Below are 22,419 nucleotides of genomic sequence, written 5' to 3'. Positions count from 1 at the left end.
ATGTTTTGGACTCAACTCCCATCAGCCCCAGGCTGCATGGTCAATAGTCAGGAATGCTGGGAGTTGCAGTCAAAAACATCTGGAGGCTCCCGGTTCGGGAAAGCTAGTGTAAGAGTCAACAGAGGTGAGTGGCTCCAATGTCAGTGGGGCAGTGGATCCGCTCCGTTTTTTTGTCTGAGCCACTCAAGGAGCTATCTAAGTTGCTTCTTTGAGTTCTGGCTTCTGTACTTCGGACAATTCCTTTAGAGTTCTGTCTGAAACCTGGAGCGGATTCACAACCCCACTGACATCGGAACTCCCAGTGGTAAAAGTGCTGATGGCAGCTTGCCGGATAAAAAGCTAGCAGATGGAAAACGGCAGAACTTCTAACGTTAAAGTCTTGATACACGGAGCTGTGCTGGCAGATAGCCATGGCAGAAAGCGTGACGTACCAAACTGCAGTTAGATAAAGGCAAAGGATCTGATTTATAAAATACGGCCTTGTTTTATTGTATATGCCAATCAGGGACATACTCAGCAATATTCGTCAAATCCGTTCCTCAGTTTATGGAAACGAGACTAAATATAGTCCAAAACGTCTGGAATGGGACTTCAGGTTGGGAAAAGCTGGAGTAGGCAGTATTAAGCAAGATGGGCCGATGGTCTGACTTGGTAAAAAGTGGCTTCCTCAGTCCCTAAAACCCTAAAAGGAAGGACAAATTAAAAAGAAAGCAAAATACAATATATAAGGCCAGTTTACATCTTAAAAACATAGTAAGCTGCCTTATATTTGCTCCGGCTATTGGGCGGTATAGAAATGTAATAAATAAATAAATAAATAAATAAAATATTGGGTCAGACCCTTGGTTCATCTAGCCCAGTATTGTCGACACTGACTGGCAGCAGCGGCTCTCCAGACTTTCAGGCAGGGATTTTTCCTGTCCTGCCTGGAGATGTCTGGGGTTGAACCTGTGACTATGTTTCTGCATGCAGCATAGGTGCTCTGCTTCTGAGCCAAGGCTCTCCTCTCTTCTAGATGCAGAAGACAGAATTGGTATGTGATTAAATTTGCTGTGACATGCAGCGGTACTATGTTTTAATAATAGACAAGGATTAGGAAAAAGAGACTGCTGCAGGCTTTATTCATGACTTTCTAATTCCATCTAAAGTTGGGGTAGGCAACATACAGTCCACCCAGTATGGTCCCTGCCACATCACGAAATTTTGGGGGAAACCCCAACATATAAACAAAATGGCATCTGGAGCTGCTACTGACTACCAAAAGGGTCAAATTAGCTTGTTTGCAACCTAATTTTGATCCTTTTGGCTTTTGTTTTTTTTTAACTTCCCTCTTGCTTTAGGCACCTGTGTGGATCTGTGTGTTGCCTAAAAAGGTGCAGGGGAGAAAGTGGCCTGTGGATCTCTTGAAGTTACTCACCCCTGATCTAAAGATTTTAACCTAGGGTGGGCAACTTGTGCCCTCCCCCAATTTTTTTTTTTTTGCCTACAACTCCCATGATCCCTCACCATTGTCTATACTGGCTAGGGCTGATGGGAGTTGTAGGCCAAAACATCTGGGGGGGAGCACAAGTTGCCCCCCAACCCATTAACAGAACATTTTTCTTGTAATGCAATGCTCAGTGATGACTATTGGTTTTAGACGAATACCGACGTTTTTATTTGAATTTGCTAATACCATATTTCTTCAATTCTAAGATGCACTTTTCCCCCATATAAACATCTCTAAAAACAGGGTGCGTCTTAGAATCGCAGGGGTTTCTTAGATTTTTTCTTTTCTGTTGGTGGTACTGAAATTAGTGTGCATCTTACAATCGATGGTGTCTTACAATTGAAGAAATACGGTAGTTAATAGTAAAAATAAAGTGGTTGTTGCCAGTTCCTCTTTGAAGATGCAACTCTGTGTGTTCAGAGTAAAGAGATTGTTTTTTGCTGGCTGTAAAGGTAGTAATGTTTGTCGAGTGTGCTTACGTAAGCAAGAAAATAGTAGATTAAGTACTATGCATGCTTGTGTCATGTTAATTCATCGTTTTGTACTCTTCTGGTGTCACGTGCTTGAAGCAGTGCGTGGTGTAACTGACTGCCAGCGAAAACTCTGCAATGGTAGTTCTAGATTTCTTAGGCGCACCCACAAGATGGGCCACGTATGTGCCTTTCGCTACCAGTGGCCCCATTCAGAAGACACCTTAAACCATGGCTTTCTGGTTAAGCCAGAAAGCCAGGCTGTGTTCAGTAGACACCTTAAACCACAGATTTAACCATGGTGAATAAAGCAAAAAGCTTTATTCACTGTGGTTAAAGCCATGGTTTAAGGTGTCTTCTGAACACAGCCTGGCTTTCTGGCTTAACCAGAAAGCCATGGTTTAAGGTGTCTTCTGAACAGGCCCAATGGCTTTTTGGATTGCAGCGCCCTCCAGATGGAGAAAGTGAACACATGGAAGTCAGTTATTATGGGGAACCATAGACACTGTGGTTCTCCCGGTCTGCAGAAGGGTACTTACATAGTATTCCCCAATAACAACCCTCTTGTTTCTGCCTCAGCTGTGTTTTGTGAACCGCCCAGAGAGCTCCGGCTATTGGGTGGTATAGAAATGTAAATAAATAAATAAAATAAATAAAAATTTTGTACCACTTACTGCCTTTTGCTCCACCCCTTTTTCCCATCTGCCCCCTCTTCCACCCCTGTGTCTGGGTGACCACATCAACTGTTACTGGTGGGTGGATTTGAGAAACTGTACAGCCTCTGGGTAGAAATGGATGACCAAGGAAAAGAATGTGTGTTCAAAGGAACTTCTTGCTTTGACAGCTTTTCGGACGCTGAATTGTCTTATGGCACACAAACAAGTCACGCCGAAGGCTTCTTCTTCAAAATACCCCCCTCCCACCTGCACTGAGCACTGTAGAATCGAGAGACACAAAGGCCTGTGGTGCGTTGGCTTTCGTGATGAAACGAAATGGGTCTCCGTGCATAAATTGGAAATAGTTCAAAAGTGTTCACCTAGGATCAGTTTGTGCGGATTGGCATTTCCTTTTACAGCAAAGTCATATCAATGAAGGGCCTTGCTTGAAGCATTGCTCCTGATGATCTATAAAAGTGTAGTGTGGTGACCACACAGAGGGCTCTTTGCATTTTGCAAGGTGGCATTCCAAGGTGGGCTGACTTGTTTGTTGAGATCGTGGAGTTGATAAGGAACCTTGCTTGCTACGTTGAACCTGTCCTGGGATTTTGCATTGTGCAGTTCGTCTCTTGAACTCTGCCCCTGACTACAGAGTCCATCACTGTCTGCATTCACATGTCCTCTTGCATATCCGTAACCAGAAATGTGGTAGTTAGAGGACCCAAGGGTGTGTGTGTGTGTGTGTAATCCATGCCGAATTGAAACACAGGTGGCCTAATAGCTTTAAAGATTATTGTGTCGCATTAAATGTTCATAAAATGAAACATTAGTTTTCTGAAACTTAAGAATTAGGGTCTAATGCTTGTCATTTTCTGATTGTAAAAGCATTAGGCTTTTAAACAAAAGCTATACATTCAAGGAAGATGCTTGGGAGATCATTTTGCTCCAGAGAAAATTGAAATTATACTTTTATTTGAATTGCCCTGAAGAAGGACTTTAAAAAGTCTGAAATGCGTTGGCAAAAACAATAAATATTTTCTAGGATATATCTTTGGTTCCACCCCTTGATTTTGGCCTTTTTTCCCCTTGCTATTTGGTGTTTCCTTTCTTTTTTTTTGCGGCTTTAGTTATTAAACAGGCCAGGCAATTGAATGCTAACATTGCTGGCCTTAAAGAGATGTGATACTAGCCTTGGTAACATGGTCTATATATTCCTTAACACATGGGATATATAAAGCTGGCATTCCTTTATGCATGAATCCCATTGAAGTGAATAGGCCCTGGTTTACCTGTGTTGCCCCTGGCAATGCAACAGGTGCAGAGGTTGCCTGTGGCTGGTTAAACTGGAACTAGCCTAGGACAGCTGGAATTTATTTACTTATGCTCTGTACAAAAACATATGAAAAACCAGGATTTGCCACATTTTTTTCCACCAGTGAAGTGAATCAGGTTTTCCCCCTCCCCATCTTCACTATTGACAAATGAAGATACCAATTGCAATGCTGATTTAGTCTTCAGTTTTGTTTCTCCCTTCTTTCCATGCTTTAGGTGTCTGCCTTTTTTATCGTTAAAAATCATTGCAATTAAAAGTTCCTTTGATGTTTTCAACAACAACAACAACAACAACAACAACAACAACAACTCAGTCATTTCTTTTAAAGTGGCAAATCTGTTCTGGAGAGGAGGAGTGGATTTGTGATGTCACAGGCACTTCCCAATCAGTGCTAGCTCCTCCTGGTCAGTGTGTGCACCGCCAACTGTTGCAAACAGGCAAAACCGGTTTCTCTAAAGCTCAGTCCTGGAGTGAAGACTGAAACAAAATGTGGCAGGTGCGTTTCTGCAGCGGTTCTCTGTTCAAAAGACCATTTAGTCTGTGTGTACACAGAAAAAGGAGGTGTTACCTGGAAAGGTCTGTGTTTATTGCACCTAAATCATGTTCTGTTGTGTGATCTCACCAGGTGTGGGAAAATCCTAGGCATTTGGTCACTCAGGTCTCTAACAATTTTGTAGTGGTACCCATGAATTTGAAATATTCTCTTCCCCCAAGCCTTTCGTAACATTCTGAACTCTTCCACCCATAATGAGAGTGAGTGAGTAATATAAAATCAATACGTCTGGTCGGCTTTTGTCACTGGAGCTTAAAAATGCCAGCGCTGAGTATTTTCTGACATTTAAAATACCAAAGATGAACGCTGTCTCATTACAGAAGAAGTAAAGGTCATTCTGAATCTAGTCGGCCCTTATTCTAAAGAGTATTGCAACAGAAATCTTGTCAATGCTATCAATATATCATGGTCTACAAAATATGGTCTGCAGAATATATGCTCTGTTCATATCTTGTAGATGTTTTCTTACTGTTATGAGGAATTTCAATACAACCCTATGCATATTGTATTCGATGGGGCTTGAACCCTAGTAAGTATGCTTAGAATTGTGGCTTTAATCGGTCCTATCTATTTATGGAACTCTTCTTTTTTTACTTCAGTTAATTTTTTTTATTTCAAGTTTTTTTTACTGTTAAAAACTAGTTCCATTACAAAAACAATACATTTAAAACAGTTTAAAACTACAATAACAGAACAGTACAAGCACCAGTAAGGTGGAGCAGTGTATGATTAATTGCAATTATTTACATTCTTATCGTGGCTTATAAAGCTGAAATGTGATCGTCAGAACGTGGCCTAAGAGTTTTGTAACACCTTGAAGACCAACGAAGGGATTATGGCAGAAGCATTTGTAGAATAGATTGCACCACCTTGATATCAGTAAATGTACAGGCCTGAAGTTCTACGGTAATAACGGCAAAGCCATTATTACCTATCTGCAAACCATTGTCAATCCATGGCTGGTACACCTTATCTTGGAAGGCCTTGTGATTCCAGAATATGGGGACATACTGTGGTGGTTTTTTTTTATCGTAACAGAGATTCGCAGTGCAGACCTCTACATGTTTGCTCAGAACTAAGCCTGTTGAGTTTAGTGGGATTTACTCCCAAGTAATTGTGTATGCGATTGCAGCCTCACTCTCCTAAGCATAGAGGTGTGCTGAGTCTTGGCACTTACAATGGGTGTGAAGACCAAGTTTTTGTGCGCTGTGTTGCTTGAGCACGGGATGGGAACATTACTGATATAGTAAAGTATTCATAGGTTACTGATATAGTGTAGTAGTCATAGTTTACTCTTTGGCCAGAGTGCAGCAAGGCAAGTCCAAATAATGAATTATGCTACATAATATGCAATTTTGAGTCACTGGAATCAATCGCACTTATTTTGCCAGTGCTATGGTGTCACCTGGCATTATTCTAGTGTGTACATTGTTCACTTCTAGGAGAAGAGGAATAAGGAAATGGCTACCGGTCAGCTTCCCTATCATAGAATCATAGAATAGTAGAGTTGGAAGGGGCCTATAAGGCCATTGAGTCCAACCCCCTGTTCAGTGCAGGAATCCACCCTAAAGCATCCCTGACAGATGGTTGTCCTCTAGTGTGGGAGAGCCCACGACTTCCCTAGGCAATTGGTTTCATTGTCGTACTACTGTATCGCTAATACCAAAATGAGTTCTTCTTCTTTTTGGATTAAGCTTTCTTGAAGACTTTGCTTACAGCAAGCTCTGGTTATGTGTGGCAAGTTTTAACACTAAGCTGCTTGTTAACCATGCAGTCAGTGGGGCAGCAGATCTGCTCCGGTTTTCAATAAGGAGGTATCCAAGGGGCTGACGCTATCCCTAAAATAGGTTCAGCGCTTTGGACAGCTCCTTTTGACTTCTGACTCATAAGAACATAAGAAGTGCCCTGCTGGATCAGACTAAGGGTCCATCAAGTCCAGCACTTGATGGACAACCAGCAGTTGGCCAGGGACCAACAAAGCAGGACATGAGTGTAACAGCACCCTCCACCCATGTTCCCCAGCAACCGTTGCACACAGACTTTCTGCCTCGGATACTGGAGGTAGCACACAACTGGGCACCTCTCCACCGTGCCTGGGTCCAGCTCCAGCTGAGAGCCCCCTCCCTCCTGCTGTCAACTGTCTCTGCAGAGGCCACCAGTGAGGGAGGAAGCAGCAGCCAGGCACCTCTCCATCGTGCCTGGGTCCAGCCCCAGCTGAGAGCCCCCTCCCTCCTGCTGTCAACTGTAACTGCTGAACTTTTCAACTAAGATTGTAGTGCCTGAATTTGCTTTCCTTTCCCCCCTCCTCCTCCTCCCTCCCAATCCCCTTTCCTTTTGTGTCATGTCTTTTAGATTGTAAGCCTGTGGGCAGGGACTGTCAAGAAATACTTTTGTAAGCCGCCGTGAGAGCCTTTTTTGGCTGAATGGCGGCATAAAAATCCTTAAATAAATAAATAAATAAATAAAATCAGGGCTAGAAGCCAGTAGTGGATCCACCACCCCAGTGACATTGGAGCCACCAGCCTCCACTAGACCTGGCATAAGGTCGCTTCTGTGGTTCCTCAACAGAACGTAGTCTATTTATTTATTTATTGCATTTTTATACTGCCCAATAGCCAAAGCTCTCTGGGCGGTTCACATTTCGTTGCATGCAGCTCTCTGCAAGCAGTTAACTTTAATTAATGCAGGTATCTCTTATTTGCTCAAAATGGGATCTTATCAGAAATACAGATTGTGGCGATTAAACTTGCATTCATGATTTCAGAAGAGCAAATATGGTCTTGAAAAACAAACAAACCCCGAGGGCGGGGGAAGGCTGTGTGAAAACTTGAGAGTGTAACTCCACCCGCCCTTATGCAAGTTGAATGCTGATGGCTGCAGTCTTTATAAGCAGGGTTGTCTTGAGCGCTAATTATTTTTCTTGCCTGGGATGTTGTGTCTTAGCGTTTGCATGGGAGGCATCTGTGCAGGAAGCTCTTCCCATTGCTTTTAAAGAAGCGCAAAAACAGTGCAAGGCCAAAATAAGGAACAAATCAAAAATGGTGGCCACCCTACCAACAGGTCTACTTCTGTTTCTCAATTCTAGTGTAGTCCATCCTTCCCCAACCTGTTGTCCTCAGGTGTTTTGGACTACTTAAGGTAGCCACAAAGAAAGCAGTAATAACTGTTCAGCTGGGTCATGGAGGAAGAGCCTTGAAAAACACAGGTCACGTCTGCACCACCGGGATTCCTCAGATGCCCCACTCTTTTCCCCTCGTGGCCGATCGTTTGGTGGTTTCCTGGCTTTTGCACAGTTCTTTCTCCATTCTAAAAGGTTGAAATGCCTCTCCTAAGGCTTACTTATTGGCAGTAAGAACTTTAGGCAAAAAATACGCTGGTATTTTGTGCACACACACACCTTTTTCCTTTGGTCTTGCTCTCCACTAGATTGCACCCCCAAAGCTTTTCTGAAACTGAATTTAACCTCTGGGCTGAAAGAAGTTCAACACCTCTGGACTAGGACATGAGCCCCAAAGCCAGAGATTGCCATGTCTAACCCTACTGCCCCTGTTTTGGGAGAAGATGTTTCAGGTAATCAATCAGAATCAGATCCAGAACTAGAAGACGCAGCGCCAGACACCAGCCAGCCTGGACCAGTGGGGGAGGAAGCTCTCATGGGCAATTCCCCAGCTGGGAGTCAGCCCTCTCCAGAGCTTATCTCCTCAAGGCCAAATTCTACACCCTCAGTGGGAAGTGAGCTTTCTTCCGGAGGTGAGCATCCCGACAAGCTAGCTAATGCTAGGGTCCATCAGAAGCTCAAATGCACAGCACGGAAGGAAGGCATGAGAAAGTCAGTTCGATTACGCCAGAACCTGCCTCTGCACCAGGCTCTCTGAAATGGTTTCCTATTCTTCTTGAGCGGACGATTGTCTTGCTTAGTTTGCATAGTTTTGCCTAGGGGGACTTTTCCAAGAAGTTAGAGTCTCTTCAAGTAGAAGAGACGTTTGTTGCTGAATAAAAGCTTTGTGAATTACTTAGCAAGCCTCATAATTTGCCTCCCATCGAAAGCAAGAGTTTTCTGAGAAACACGACAGAGATGGCACCAGCAGATCTTTCAAGAGCAAGGGAAGTGAGACAACCTTCTTGCAGTTTTCCTTTTGAGTTATGAGAACACAAGGCTGTTCCTCCTCTGTATCTGCTTACAGTTTCGTCACAGAATTGAGACCTGAGCTCAACACAAAGAGCTTTTTCCTTTCCTGCTTTCCCTCTACATAACCTCTAGGTGGCACTGTGCTATAGCAGAATAACACACATAGGAAAATACGGTTTCTTTCACTTTCACAAACAATACTCCATTCCCCCCACTATGAAACCCACCCACCCCGCACGAAAGTGCTCTTAAAAAATAGAAGTGGAGTTGGAAGGTTACGAGGTCATCTAAAGAACACATAAACAACCATGAGTAAGGAATGATGAGCACATAATAAATACCTCTTGTAAAAAAGCTTTATATGTAGTTAAAGCTTCTTTTCTGTTATATACTGCTTTATTTACTTTTTTAGAGTCTGTGCACATATTCAGAAAAATCCTATGGTACAGTCCTTGGACAGTATCAGATTGGAAAGCAAATAGGCAGAGGACCACTTTTCAAACATTCTCCTGAGTAAACCAAAAAACCCTCTCTGTGCATAGAAAGCTAGCATGACTGAGAGAAGAGGGGTAGACTTGAACCCTTTCCCCCATGGCTTTTCAAGGGCACAGTGTTTTTTTGGGTCTGTTTTTAATGTTAAGGCTGCAGACCCATATACACTTAATGGAGCATAAGAGACCCTTTGGACGCAGTGGTTTTTACTTCTGAGTAGACATTTAGCGGCTTGTGCTGTAAGTAATCTAATCTCTACCACCAGCTGTATTTTGAAGCGATACAGTTCCAGGAGAGTTGCATGTTTTGTGTATGTTTTACACAGGCAGGCCAACTCTAGAGTGTGCATGTGCGGAAGGGGGTATCTTTCTTGTTATGCTCTTGGTGGTTCCAAATGGATCTATGACTCAATTAGAGTCCACCAGGAGAAGAGCCTTCAGTGTGGTGGCCCCCTTCCTCTGGAATTCCCTGCCTTCAGAGATCAGGCAGGTGCCTACATGGTGTTGCTTCCAGCACCTCCTGGAAACATTGTTATTTCAGGAAGCCTTGCTTGAGTGGTTGGCTGCAGTTTTATTAGAACTTTGTTTCTTTTTTAAAAAATGTTAATTATTTTAACATGGTGTTTTTTATTTTGCTGTTCGCTGCTCTGAAATCTTTGGATGTGGAGCAGTATACAAATATTGTAAATAAAATAAAATACATGTATCCCCCCACCCCTGTGTAACATCTAAAATGAGAGAAGGGGATTTTTCTTTTGCAGCCAAAAAAATGAGAATGTCAGTCAGTCATTGGACATTTGCCAGTACAATCGAACTGGGGACTTTTCCCCCTTGATGTGAAGTAGCTCTTAGCTGATGGATTCTCGTTTGGCGAGATCAAAGCCATCCTAGTCTTGAAAACCCGATCAGCATCCTGGTTAACAAGAAGCATCCCGCAGGGCTTTTATGTATCTTACCCTCCTTAGGATTTGGAAACCCATCCCTTATAAACCTCTAAAGATTAGACTTTGATTCTACTTAAAGACCTCCTTTCATTCCCCAGGAACTGATACGAGCTTGTGAGCCAAGTAGACCAGCTCAATCATTTTTGTAGTTTACTCCACCTAAGCTGGGGAGCTTAGAAGCACGAGTTATGTCTTTCCCAGGCCCCCGAGGCTACGGGGTGCTGTTGAGGCACGTTTATGAGGATACTCTGGAGAGGGTTTGCTCTGAGAATATAAATGAAACTTCAGAAGAGGAAGAGGAGCCCTGCTGGATCACACCAAGGGTCCCTCTAGTCCGGCACTCCGTTCACACAGTGGCCAACCAGCTCTCGACCAGGGACCCACAAGCAGGATACAAGTGCAACAGCATCCTTTCACCCATGTTTCCCAGCAACTCTAGGCTTACTTCCTCTGATACTGGAGGTTCCACTCTATACAGTACCAACTAGGTTTTAAATGGCAGTGGGTAACCTAGTTTGGTCAGCAGGACAGATTACAGGAGAGCCGTGGACTTTCTCACAACTGGCTTCCACTGAGGATCAAACTACCTGTAGGGCTAAGTGCGTAGTACGTTGCTGCTATGTATCTTTTTTACTTACAGTAAGCAGATCAGGACCACTGTGAAGCCAGAGGAGAAGATTAAACCTCAAAATGCTTAACCATCATGTTGTGTGAACAGGGCCATTGTCTCCTCTGGCTGAGAAGTTTTCCCCATTGCCTCCTTCCTGATCTTCTTAATTGCAGGTGCCAAAGATTGGAATGGGGACCTTCTGTGTCCAAACTGTGATCGACGAGTGAGAGTCCCATAAAAACCTTCCCTGCAGGCATCGTCCTGTTTCCTCTGTTTAGATCACTCATGTCAACACCAATGTTTATTATCAGAACTCCCAAGAGTTGCGGGATGAAAGGCAGAAGCATTGGTGTAACTGTGGCCAGGGATAAACCTAAGGTTTATCCCTGGATCATCCAGGGGTCAAACCTGTTCATATAGGTGACACACAGGGGATCCAGTGCTCAGGCAGTTGCGAACCCTGGATGATCCCAGGATAAACCTTAGGTCTAGCTGTGGCCTGTGTCAAGTCAGCATCAATGCTCATAACGTTGAGGTTTTCTAATTTATAATAATTGGGATTGAGTTAGTCTTTCCTGTGCTGAGTTTTGTATTCCACCCACCCACCCATGAGGCCTTCAAGAGGCAGCTGGACAAGCATCTGTCGGGGATGCTTTAGGGTGGATTCCTGCATTGAGCAGGGGGTTGGACTCGATGACCTTGTAGGCCCCTTCCAACTCTGCTATTCTATGATTCTATGACTCATCCGTTAGAGGAGGCAGCTTGAAAATTTGCCCCTGGGCTTTTCCCCCAGCCAGCAAGAGAGAACACTGATTCTCAGAGGGAGATCCGTTGACCTACTTTGTAGCGGTTGTTCTCAGATAAAGGACCGTTCCTTTTGCTGAAATATATATGCGACGGAGAAAATATCACCAACACATGCTCGTTCTCGAAATGTATTTTGAAGGGAGAAATGAATTGTGGCAATCATGGTCACTTTAAGCGTTTCTTCCTCTAATAACCAGCCGTGGTTTTAATTCCTTTTTTGTTTCTTTTAAAAAAAATATTTCTAATTGTGTTTTTATTCTGTTTTTACCCTTGTCTTTGATTTGTCTACCGTTCCAAAATTCTTGAATAGGGAGCGGTATATAAGTATTATCAATAAAATAAAAATACATTTCTAAATTGCATTGAGATCAATGCGGCTCAAAAGTGTACAGGTTTGGCTGAATTGTGAGTTCTGTGATCGTGATCTCCTATTAAGAATGTCTTCCTATCAACATCCTAGGTAGAATCTGCCTTACTTAGAGTAGACCCTTTGAAATGAATGGGACTTCAGTTAGTCATGACCAGTCATTTCAGTGGGTCTACTCTAAGCAGGACTTTAGTTGGATTCTGCCCTATTAGTCCAACAAGTACTCTAAACTGAGAGTCTTTGTCATTTCCAAGAGACCAGCCCTGATCCTTGATTTTGCTAAAGCAGCCTTCTCTAGCCCTCCAGAGGGGTTGGATTGCAACTCCCATCATGCCCAGCGAGCATGGCTGTGCTATGGTGTAGCGTGGCATTCAGAAAACCTAGTTGTGCCATATTACAGAAGGGCTCATGGTGGACCCTTCATGAGACTGTGTCAAATGATGGAATGGAACCCTGGATTGTTGATCCCATTGTTGGCAGAACATCAAGATTCTACTTAACACTGATGGCCTAGGGAATGATTGTATGTCAGTACCTCCGATGTGACCCAGTTGTGTCAATCCTATCATCAAGCAATCCACAAATCAGAAATATGTTATTATTTTAAGTGATGAAATTGACTCCACCCAGAGTGACAATCAGCAACCTGTCCCAACAATTCCCTCAGTTTGTGTTGGCAATGCAATTCCTACACTGTGGTTGTGTCAACAGATTTTCACCACGTTCCTTAGACAGGCTGTTAGAGGACATAAGAAATGTAGCATAGGGTGTTTATTTTTTCCTCCACTTGACATTCAGAGCACAATGCTATACGTGTCCACTCAGTAGTAAGTCCCATTGGGTTCAATGGGGCTTACTTCCAGAGAAGTGGGTGTAGCAGGGCCTCCCAACCTTTTTGGGCAAGGAATTAAAGAAACTGCTGTGGCCACCGCCACAAAATGGCTCCCATGGAAGGTGTGGCTTGTCACATAATGGCTGCCGTGGAGGCCTGGCTAGTCAAGAGGTGTGTGTGTGTGGTGGGGATAGTAAGGGTGGGGACTGGGCTGGAGGGATGGAAGGAGATGCTTCTCGACCCACCCAATCTTTTGTCCACATTGACCTTTCCTGTTTGTGCGCTCTCTCCCCCCTTCTCTCTCTCTCTCCCCCATCCCAGCCTCTAGCCTCATGATTCCTCTTCCCTTACCTAGGGTGACCCTATGTAAAGGAGGACAGGGCTCCTGTATCTTTAACAGCTGAATAGAAAAAAAAAGAGTTTCAGCAGGTTTCATTGTTATGCATGCAGCACCTGGTGAAATCCCCACTTCATCACAACAGTTAAAGCTGCAGGAGCCCTGCCGTCTTGACCAGATACAAAAGAGGGCAGGGCTCCTGCAGCTTTGACTGTGGTGATGAAGAGGGAATTTCACCAGGTGCTGCCTGCATACAAAGGACACCTGCTGAAATTCCTTTTTCTATCCAACTGTTAAAGATACGAGAGCCCTGTCCTCCTTTCCATAGGGTCACCCTACCTTACCCTTTCATTAGTGTTTCTCTCCTTTCCCTGACCCTAGCTGCCTCCATTATCTCTCTTCCAAGCCGCTAACCTTGCTCTTTTGCTCCCACATGCTTGCTGTTTCTCTCCACTCCTGGCCTCTAGCCTTTCTCTCCCCTCTATCCCTTTGCCTTGCTTTCTCTTCCTGCTCACTGAACAGCTGATCAGCAACAGGTTAGGAAGGCGAACCTGGTGCCCCAACTCCCCCCCCTCCATTTTTTAAAAATTAAAATTCCTTTTTTTTGAAGGGGGCAAGGAGTGAAGAGCTGTGTGGGCACCATTGGGGACCCCATGGGGTATAGGATTGTAGTCTTAGTTAAGTAATTGCTAAGTGCAGTGGAGGCTGGTGGCTCCGATTTCGGCAGGGCTGCAGATCCATTCTAGCAAACGATGGTTTGTGCTTTCGCTATAAACCAGGATGATAAACCATGGTTTGAAGATTGTTTCCAGTCTGGGCTTAGCGTAAGAGCAAACCTTAGCTTGCTGGTTTGGAAGGTATGCCCAAACCATAGTTTGTGAGTTTGGATGTAATAGCAAGGCACAGTTTCTGTTGAAGTGAAAGTAACTAGTTGAAGCAGAGTGTGTGAACCGCTATTGGAATGTCAAACAGCCCAGCGTTGGTTTCAGTCACAGGTGTATGGATTTCATTAAATCCATTCCGTCTGTGTTTTGCCTTTTGTTCTGTGGTCTGCTCGTTGATGGAATTGGTTTTTTTTAAAAGCAGCATTTAGTTCCGCTTGCGTTAGTGTGCATTCACTCTAATCTGCACTTGCGCAAGTGCAAATTAGTTATTGGTTGTGCACTCCTTCAAATCAAAGGAAATCCCCCCCCCCCAAGTGAAAAATCAGTCGGTGAGTCCATGGAACCTGTGGGACTCAGAAAAAGCCGGTGTGCTGCAGATTCAGCAGGTTAGATTCAAGGAATCCGGACTCCTTTGACTCGGTTGTGGATTTCTCCGACATCCCTGGTTCTGATATTCCACATTTCTTAAAGAATACGGCCAAGCTATTCTGCCTGAATGAGTCACTTTTGCTTGAAAGGAATGTCTGCTGAATTTATGGGGCTTGATTTCAAGGGTAATGCAGCTAGGTCCAGTGGTTCAATCACCTTGGAGTTACTCCATTTTATTGCACACCCATAAGTACTACTCATGTGTTCTCTTTCATTTACAGGAAGTTGCATCTCCATCCTTGAAATTGTCTCCTTATTCCCAGGGCACTGTCCGGAGGATTATATTAGAGAATTCTGAACAGGTAAGAGCACTTTATTGCTGCAGAAACAATCTGTGACATGATCTATGTGCTCTAGAAGATGGATCAAAGATGTTGGCTATTATACGTGTGTGTGTGTGTGTGTGTGTGTGTGTGTGCGCACTTTTACTACAGGCTGAGATCATTGTTTCAAGCTTTCTGACAGGTTGATTCAAAGACTATATTGGGTTTTACTCTCAGCTTGAAAAAAAGTCTGTTAATGGTTATTAAGCAAGAATTGCCATTCATATTCACTGAAAGGGATGTGTGGATTTTCTGGGAAACTTTGAATCAGAAAATTTGACACTGCCCTGAATCCATCTGAGATCTAGTTCAGAATGTTTGCTCTGCTTATATTTACTAGTAAACAGAACTTGAAATAATTATATTTAAAATTATATTAATTCTGCATGCTGTATAAATATCTCACAATTTTTTCCAGTAGCCAAAAGTGGTTGAACCTGAATGATCTGATTAAAGATAATCAACAAAGCACATTTACGATGTAATCCTACCCATGTTTACTTGCAAATAACTCTCATTGTATTGCAAACTTAGTGTGGTTTAAATACTATAGTCTAAGAAATTCAAAGACCAGTATCCAATAGGGCCTTATGAAAGGCCCCCTCCCACGATTCTGTTGCTTAAATGGAACCTAACACTTCCGCAACGAAGATTTAAAACTTCCGATAGGAAGGCCCAAAATAAATGGAAATACTTGTTTCTGGATCAGGAGTTGCCCCAATCCAGAAATGAGTGTTTCTGCTCATTTCCAGTTGTTACAGCAAGCACAAATAGTGGATATTTTTTGCAGAACAGAATTGGTGAAGGAGTAATAGAACTGTCAAAGATGCAGCACCCCATTGGATAGTGCCCACAGTTTTACTTGGAAGTTACGTTTTTACTGAAATATTTGTAAATGTATTATTTTGCATTGCTTATTTAAAGCATTTTAACCACACTCTTCAGCTGGAAAGGCTCCCAAAGTAGTTGCTTGGTTTCTCCCGGTGGTGTGAGCAGCTAAACAAACCAGAAATGGTTTGTGGAGTGTGTCGTCTGAACCCAGGCACCTAGTTTGCTGCCATCTTTACAAACCAGGATTGGTAAACTGGAAACAAATCATGGTTTACAATCCAGGCTTGTAAAGGGAACGACAAGCCAGGATCTCATTTCTCATTGTATAAATGCTTCTGCTAGTTGAAGGAGCCAATGAGAATGAATGGGGTGTGTGCAACAGCAGCTCACCCGAATCCTGGCTTGTGGAAATGCAACCAGACGCCTCTTCTGCAGCTCAGACCGGGTGACTCCATTGCTTCTTCGCTGCTAGTGCTGTTGCCCACCCGCAAATGTTGAACTGTTTATTTTTTTTAATTGCAGGAGCCACTGTCTCCGCTCTTGAGAGGAGGAAATAATGTGATTTATGAGAAGACAATAAGGAAATACGAGCTGCTGAATCCAGAGGAGGTTAGAGAACTTTCCCCCAGCCCCCTTTCCTTTGGAGAAGAAAGTGTGACGCCGTTTCTACGCACCGGCTTCTCAGAACTTGGGGTGCAAGCTTTGCGTGGGAGTTCAAGAGCTAGTCATAACGGAGTTAAGTTTAGGTTGTGTCCCTCCAGGGATCAGTTTCCCTTCTCCCGCTCCCGGATGTGTTTGCACCTCCAGACTCAAAGCAGCACCTGTTCCAATTGAGCTACCAGGCGAGGAAAAACACTAGGTCCAAAGCACGAAAGCTCAGCCTTGCCCTTGCAGTGAATGCTGTCTGTGCAGCTGCTGAATGGAAGCCCTCTTTTGAACAGCTTGAATGGATAGTATTTGTATGGCCTTCCTCACTTCCTGAAGGGCAGCTTTTTCTCTCTCTCTCAAAACACCAGAACCCTATGGGGTCATCCCATGGAGCTGATTGGTGGGAGATTCAGGACAAATAAAAGGAAGGACTTCTTCACACAGCGCATAAATTATGGAACTCGCTACCACAGGATGTAGTGATGGCCACCCATTTGGATGGCTTTAAAAGGGGGTTGGATAAATTCCTGGAGGCGAAGGCTATCAATGGCTAATCGCCCTGATGGTTGTGTGCTACCTCCAGTATTTGAGGCAATAAGCCTGTGTGCACCAGTTGCTGGAGAACATGGGTGGGAGGGTGCTGTTGCACCATGTCCTGCCTTGTTGGTCCCTGGACGATGGCTGGTTGGCCACTGTGTGAACTAGATGGACCCTCAGTCTGATCCAGCATGGCACAATTACTTATGTTCTTTTTGCATTCCTCACTTCCCAAAAAGGAAAGGAAAGGAACCTCTCGTGCAAGCACTTGAGTCATTGCTGACTCCTAGAGGGATGCCTGCTTTCGCTGATGTTTTCTTGGCAGACTTTTTTTGTAGCGGGGTGGTTTGCTGTTGCCTTCCCCAGTCGCAGTTACCTTTCCCCCAGCTAGCTGGGCACTCATTTTACCGACCTCGGAAGGATAGAAGGCTGAGTCGACCTGAGCCGGCTGCCTGAAACCAGCTTCCGCTGGGATCAAACTCAGGCCGTGGGGAGAGTTTTGGCTGAAGTAACTGCAGCTTACCACTCTGTGCCACACGAGGCTGTTCACTTCCCAAAGGATAGCCTTTTTCCGAGGTTTGTTTCCTTCAGCGGAGTATGTGCTGGAGATGTGTTTTACTATCCATTGGCAAATTTGCACGTTGGGGAAGGGGATGGGCGGTGCTAACTGTGAGAGAAGCATCCATTGCAAAACCTCAGGTCAAAGAAGGAAGTCGCTAGGTAGAGGTCTGGGAGCAGGTTGGGATGGAGAGCCAGGGAACAAAGGCTTCGCTACTGGTGAGTTTCGTTCCAAAGCTTCCCATTTCCAAAGCCCGTTAAAATGAGCCACGATAGACAAACTCCATTTTGAATTCCTTGCAAAATGGTTTGAACCTGTAGCGTGGATGGGCCCTCTGTACCCAATGGGGAACGTTTGGGTACAAATATCGATTGAAAGAACTAATGGAGGTGTTTGAAATGGCAGTTAATGCAGATGAGGTCAGCCAGTGGGTGTGCTGGCTGGGGCTGATGGGTTTGTAGTCCAACACCTCGGGAGGGGGCAGGTGGGGGAAGAATCTCTAAGGGTATTTGTTCGCATTGTCAAATTCCGTAGTAGAGCAGATGGGCTGAGAAAGATCGGACCGCGAAGGCCAGGCTCTGAACGAATTTTGTGTCTTCTAGGAGAAGCAGTATCAATATGTCCCCCAGCAGACGCAAGTTGACCAGTGCCAAGTCTGCCCTCCAGTGGAACACATTCAGGTCCTGCAGAGCCAGCAAACCCAGACAGGCAATAGCTACGACATCTCTCCGGTCTGCGTCAACGACGTCGGAAGAGGGGTCGTGAAGAAAGTCACCCACCAGACCTATGAACCGGTATGAATGACTCCTCTTTAAAGAACAGCATTTCCAGCTTCTTTTAAGGCTTGTTTACGGGAGCCAGAGAATGGCCTGGATGTGCCTGAAGCTGCCACATCACTATCACATCACATGGGGATTTGCAGGGCTGAGGCCAGGCTTGGGGTGGGCCGCTGGCTGGTGCAGACTCCCTCTCCCCCCACCACTTTATTATTTATTTGTTTATTTAAAATATTCCTTCGCACACTCCTCAGCCAGAAAAGGCTGCCGGAGCGGAGCGCTACATGAAAGAACGTACGTAGCCAAAATCGTACCATCCAAGCACATGAGGGATTAAGCGGCAGGCATGGGGGAAACCCCAAGAAAAAGAAATCATAAAGGGGGAGGAATCGCCAAAAAGCTGGATGAGGACTGAGCATGCCCATGGAATGCTGACTGATTATTGGGTGGGAGGACCGGAATGGAATATTCTAGAAGAGGGCATGACTGACTGGCTGGCTCCTGAACAGTAGCACAACCCAGTGCAACATTTGGCTATGTGCATTTTCTCATGTAAGCATTTTGGCTACATGAGAACCAGTGTGGTATGGTGGTTAGGGTGTTGGACTGGGACTGGAGATCCAGGTTCTTGTCGCCACTCGGTCCTGAAGCTCACTGGGTGACTTTGGGCCAGTACTTGACTCTCAGCCTAACCTGCCTCACTGGGTTGTTGTGAGGATGAAATAGAGAGGAGGAGAACCACGTGAGCCGCCTTGGATTCCTTGCAAGTGGAACAAGGGCAGGACATCCATGTAACAAGAACTAAATAAGGTTCCGCCATCGGAGAACGGCTTTGCTATTACTAGAAAACCAGATTTTTAATGTTCTGAAGTGTTTTGCTAAAGTTGCAAGATGGATAACTTGCAGCCCGACAGCAGGGGAGTTTTCTCACCCCCGTTTTCCATACGGAGAGTGGGGGGCTGAACCGAAATACGTGCTGGTTTGCCTCTAGCCAGAAGGCAGGTAAATTTCGCAAGCGCCCAAGCAAGAAAAATGCCCCGTTAGCCGCAAATGATGAAATGAAGTGTATTAAGGCAGAGCGCTTGGGAAAGAGGGAGGAGGTTGGGTCCTAATTACGCGAAGGAGATGCAGGATTCCCGACTCCCGACGCCTCGAGCTTTTGGCAGGTCAAAAGCTCACCGTGGGAAAAGCCAGAATTGACGCCGGTGGCTTTGCCAAGCCCACGTCGTTGCGCTTTCTTGCGGAGAGGGGCGGTGGGACAAAGAAGGATGAATTGCTTTCTGCTGTGGTCTTGAGTTTCAGAAATGAAAACATTTTGGCTGATCAGGCTTATTCCAGGAGGCCCCGGGGCTTCGGATTGTAAACCTTGATCGCTGCAACCTTTTTGCTGCCCACCCCCACCCCGAAAAGTGCGAGCTCTGCTCCTCAAAATGAAATAAGTAGCAATAATGACTTTGAAGAGGGTGTGGCAGCTCTTGCCTCAAGCAAAGTTCTGCTCTCTAGTTCTCTCGTGCGCATATTAATTCTAAATGGCAGAATGGACTCTGTCTGCCTCAAGCTGCCAATAGGGTACGGCCTTTCTGAATGTGTGCAAAAAGCCTTGCAACTAGAAAACTAGCTCAGCAGAGAGCAAAGCTGTGGAAGATCCTTTTCTCCCTGATTTGTTCTTTACTCTCGGGGAGTTTTCAAAAATGAGAATGTAGTGGAGTATTACTATTTTTAAAAAAGAAAGGGTATATTTCACCTGAAGTGGTACAATCCCTGCATTGGACTGGGAGTCGGGAGTTCCGGGTTCTATGGAAGCTCACTGAGTGACTTTGGGCCAGTCACAGACTCTCAGTCCAGCCCACCTCGCAGGGTTGTTGTTGTAGAGATAAAAATTGAGAGCAAACGGATTATGTACGACGCCTTGGATTCCTTGGAGGAAAAAAGGCAGGATATAAATGCAATAAATAAAACAAATAAATCCATGCTACTATTTCAGGCTGCTACGATCTTATCTGGATGAGTAGATCAGTCCTTGTACACATGAATGGGCTATCACGAATTTCGACTTTTCATGGGGGAGCCCTTCGTGTTAATCCAGGTTTGAATTTTCACTAGAGATGCCAGTGATACAGGGCAGAATACAAATGTTTTAAACAATAAATAATAATAAATAGAGCAAGCCAGTGGGTAAAAAGCTTAATCATCGGCAAGGTCTGCAAACACAATGATAAAGTGGTCCATGGCCCGCAAAAGCTTATGCCAAAATGATTTTTGTTGTTGTAGTAGTAGTAGTCTTTAAGGTGCCACAGGTCTCTTCATTGTTTAAACTCCAAATTGGAAGTGAAACAAATGAAATGGTTTATCAATACCCGACATACAGGAACATCAAAGAAATAATACTAAAAGCTTAAATGACTCCATAGAAACAGGAAGGCAGATCCCTCAAGACGATGCAATGTAATGGATGGGTCAATGCCGTGAGACTAAAAGAAGCCATGATAGTGTCCTGAATCAGTGGTTCACATGCTGGTTATTAAAGTATTTTTTAAAGGTTGCTTATGATCCATGGGTGATGTAGCTCAAATGATGTCCTTCATTGACTCCCGTTAGGTGAGATGCATCCAAGAGACGAATGACCAGTTGGACTCGCGATACTTCGGGGAGCTCCTTGCTGAGCTGCATCGCAAGAGCAACGAGCTGCACAGCTGTTTGCTCCAGCATGTTGAAAAGCTAGGCGGAAGGTAGCCCATTGCATCTGCTCCTACCTGTGCCGCTCCTGGATTCTTGGGAAAGTCCTGCAAAGTTTTCTGGAAGGAGGGGCGGTTGCTGGTCAAGCTGTGTTCCACAGCTGTCTTCTGCTTGCCGCTGTCAACCCTCCGATGACTTGTTATTGAGAAAGCTGTGCTTGTGGGCCTGAATTTGCAGTTGCCCCGAAATTGTGGTTGTGGACTTGAATTCGCAGTTGTCCCGAAACTGTGCTTGTGGGCCTGAATTCGCAATTGGCCTGAACTTGCAATTGTCCCGAAACTGTGCTTGTGGGCCTGAATTTGCAGTTGCCCTGAATTTGCAATTGTCCCGAAACTGTGCTTGTGGGCCTGAATTTGCAGTTGCCCTGAATTTGCAATTGTCCCGAAACTGTGCTTGTGGGCCTGAATTTGCAGTTGCCCTGAATTTGCAGTTAGCCCGAAACTGTGCTTGTGGGCCTGAATTTGCAGTTGCCCTGAATTTGCAGTTAGCCCAAAACTGTGCTTGTGGGCCTGAATTCCCAAAGCAGGGGGCCTTGAATTCTGCCCCCAGAAACACCCTGTGCCAGTTCTGCAAGCACAGCCACGCAGTCCAAGTTGTTGATGTTATATAAATTTAGATACCACTTTCCAGTAAACTATCAGCAGTTGCCTAATATGATAAAGGCATAAAATATAAGAATAAAATAATCATGCATAAGCTATAACTATATAGGATGGTGCACCCCTTGGGGAAATTTCTCATGGAGAAGTAGGTCTTTAGCAGATGCCTAAAGATCAAAACTGAAGAGGCCTGCCTGAAGTTGATAGGCGATGAGTCGTGCCGGACTTCGTATGTTAGCAAGAGAATCCAGTGGAGGCTGATGGCTCCAATTTCAGTGGGGCTGCGAATCCATCCCAGGTTTCAGTCAGAACCAGCCAGACCTCTACGGCAGCTGTCCAAAGTGCTGAAGCTATTTGGGGGATAGGGTTCAGCACCTTGGATATCTCCTTTAGAGTTCTGGCTAAAATCTGGGAATGTATTCGCAGCCTCACCAAAATTGGAGCCACCAGCCTCCATTGACAGAACATTAAACTTGGCCCAGTAGCTTTACTGGCAGCTGGCGCAGTTCTTGTAACAACTGTGTTGCATGTTCCCGAAAGGAGGCCTTGGTCAGTAGCTTTGCAGCTGCATTCTGCACCAGCTGCTGTTTCTGAACCTGGCCTAAAGGTAGCCCCACATAGCCGGCATTACAATCATCTAATCATGACGTTATCAATGCCTGAGTCACTGCGGCCGCGCGATTATGGTCATCAATAAATATCATCCAACCAGGGCTGCTTTGGATTCAAAGCCATGCCTGAACTTGTATTAGAACAGACCTAGAAATACTCCATAATTGGAGTATATTATGAAAATGTTCCCAGACTGTGTAAATGTTCTGGAGTTCCTTAATATAGAAACAAAAAAGCTGTTGTTGTTGTTTTTTAAAATGAAAGCTTAGATATATGTACATCAAAAGGAAGGTATGAAACAAACCTAAAAATAATCTGATGTGATCATTCGGTGGATTTGGGAATGTTCTTTTCTAACGTCTTGTTTTTTTTTCCCTTACAGGAAATACGAAATTGAATCTCTCAATAAGGTAAGTACACCAAAGATTTCCAGTATCTAGGATTGGTGGTCCATGGCTACAATTCAG

At 44.6% G+C, this 22,419-nt stretch overlaps 1 protein-coding gene across 1 annotated transcript in view; it reads left to right on the top strand.

The window, feature by feature from the left end:
• The window catches only part of POF1B (POF1B actin binding protein), a 44,367-nt gene that overhangs the window by 7,017 nt on the left and 14,931 nt on the right, over nucleotides 1-22,419 (top strand). Inside the window, exons 4-8 of the mRNA XM_063142058.1 lie at nucleotides 14,553-14,633; nucleotides 16,008-16,094; nucleotides 17,832-18,023; nucleotides 20,604-20,734; nucleotides 22,335-22,362. Coding sequence (XP_062998128.1) covers nucleotides 14,553-14,633; nucleotides 16,008-16,094; nucleotides 17,832-18,023; nucleotides 20,604-20,734; nucleotides 22,335-22,362 — 519 coding nt within the window. The remainder of the gene's footprint in view (nucleotides 1-14,552; nucleotides 14,634-16,007; nucleotides 16,095-17,831; nucleotides 18,024-20,603; nucleotides 20,735-22,334; nucleotides 22,363-22,419) is intronic.

This window comes from Elgaria multicarinata, chromosome 15, assembly GCF_023053635.1.
Source record: "Elgaria multicarinata webbii isolate HBS135686 ecotype San Diego chromosome 15, rElgMul1.1.pri, whole genome shotgun sequence".
Taxonomy (NCBI): domain Eukaryota; kingdom Metazoa; phylum Chordata; class Lepidosauria; order Squamata; family Anguidae; genus Elgaria; species Elgaria multicarinata.
Note: the sequence above shows the minus strand (reverse complement) of the source record. Positions and strands in the feature narration are given on the sequence as shown.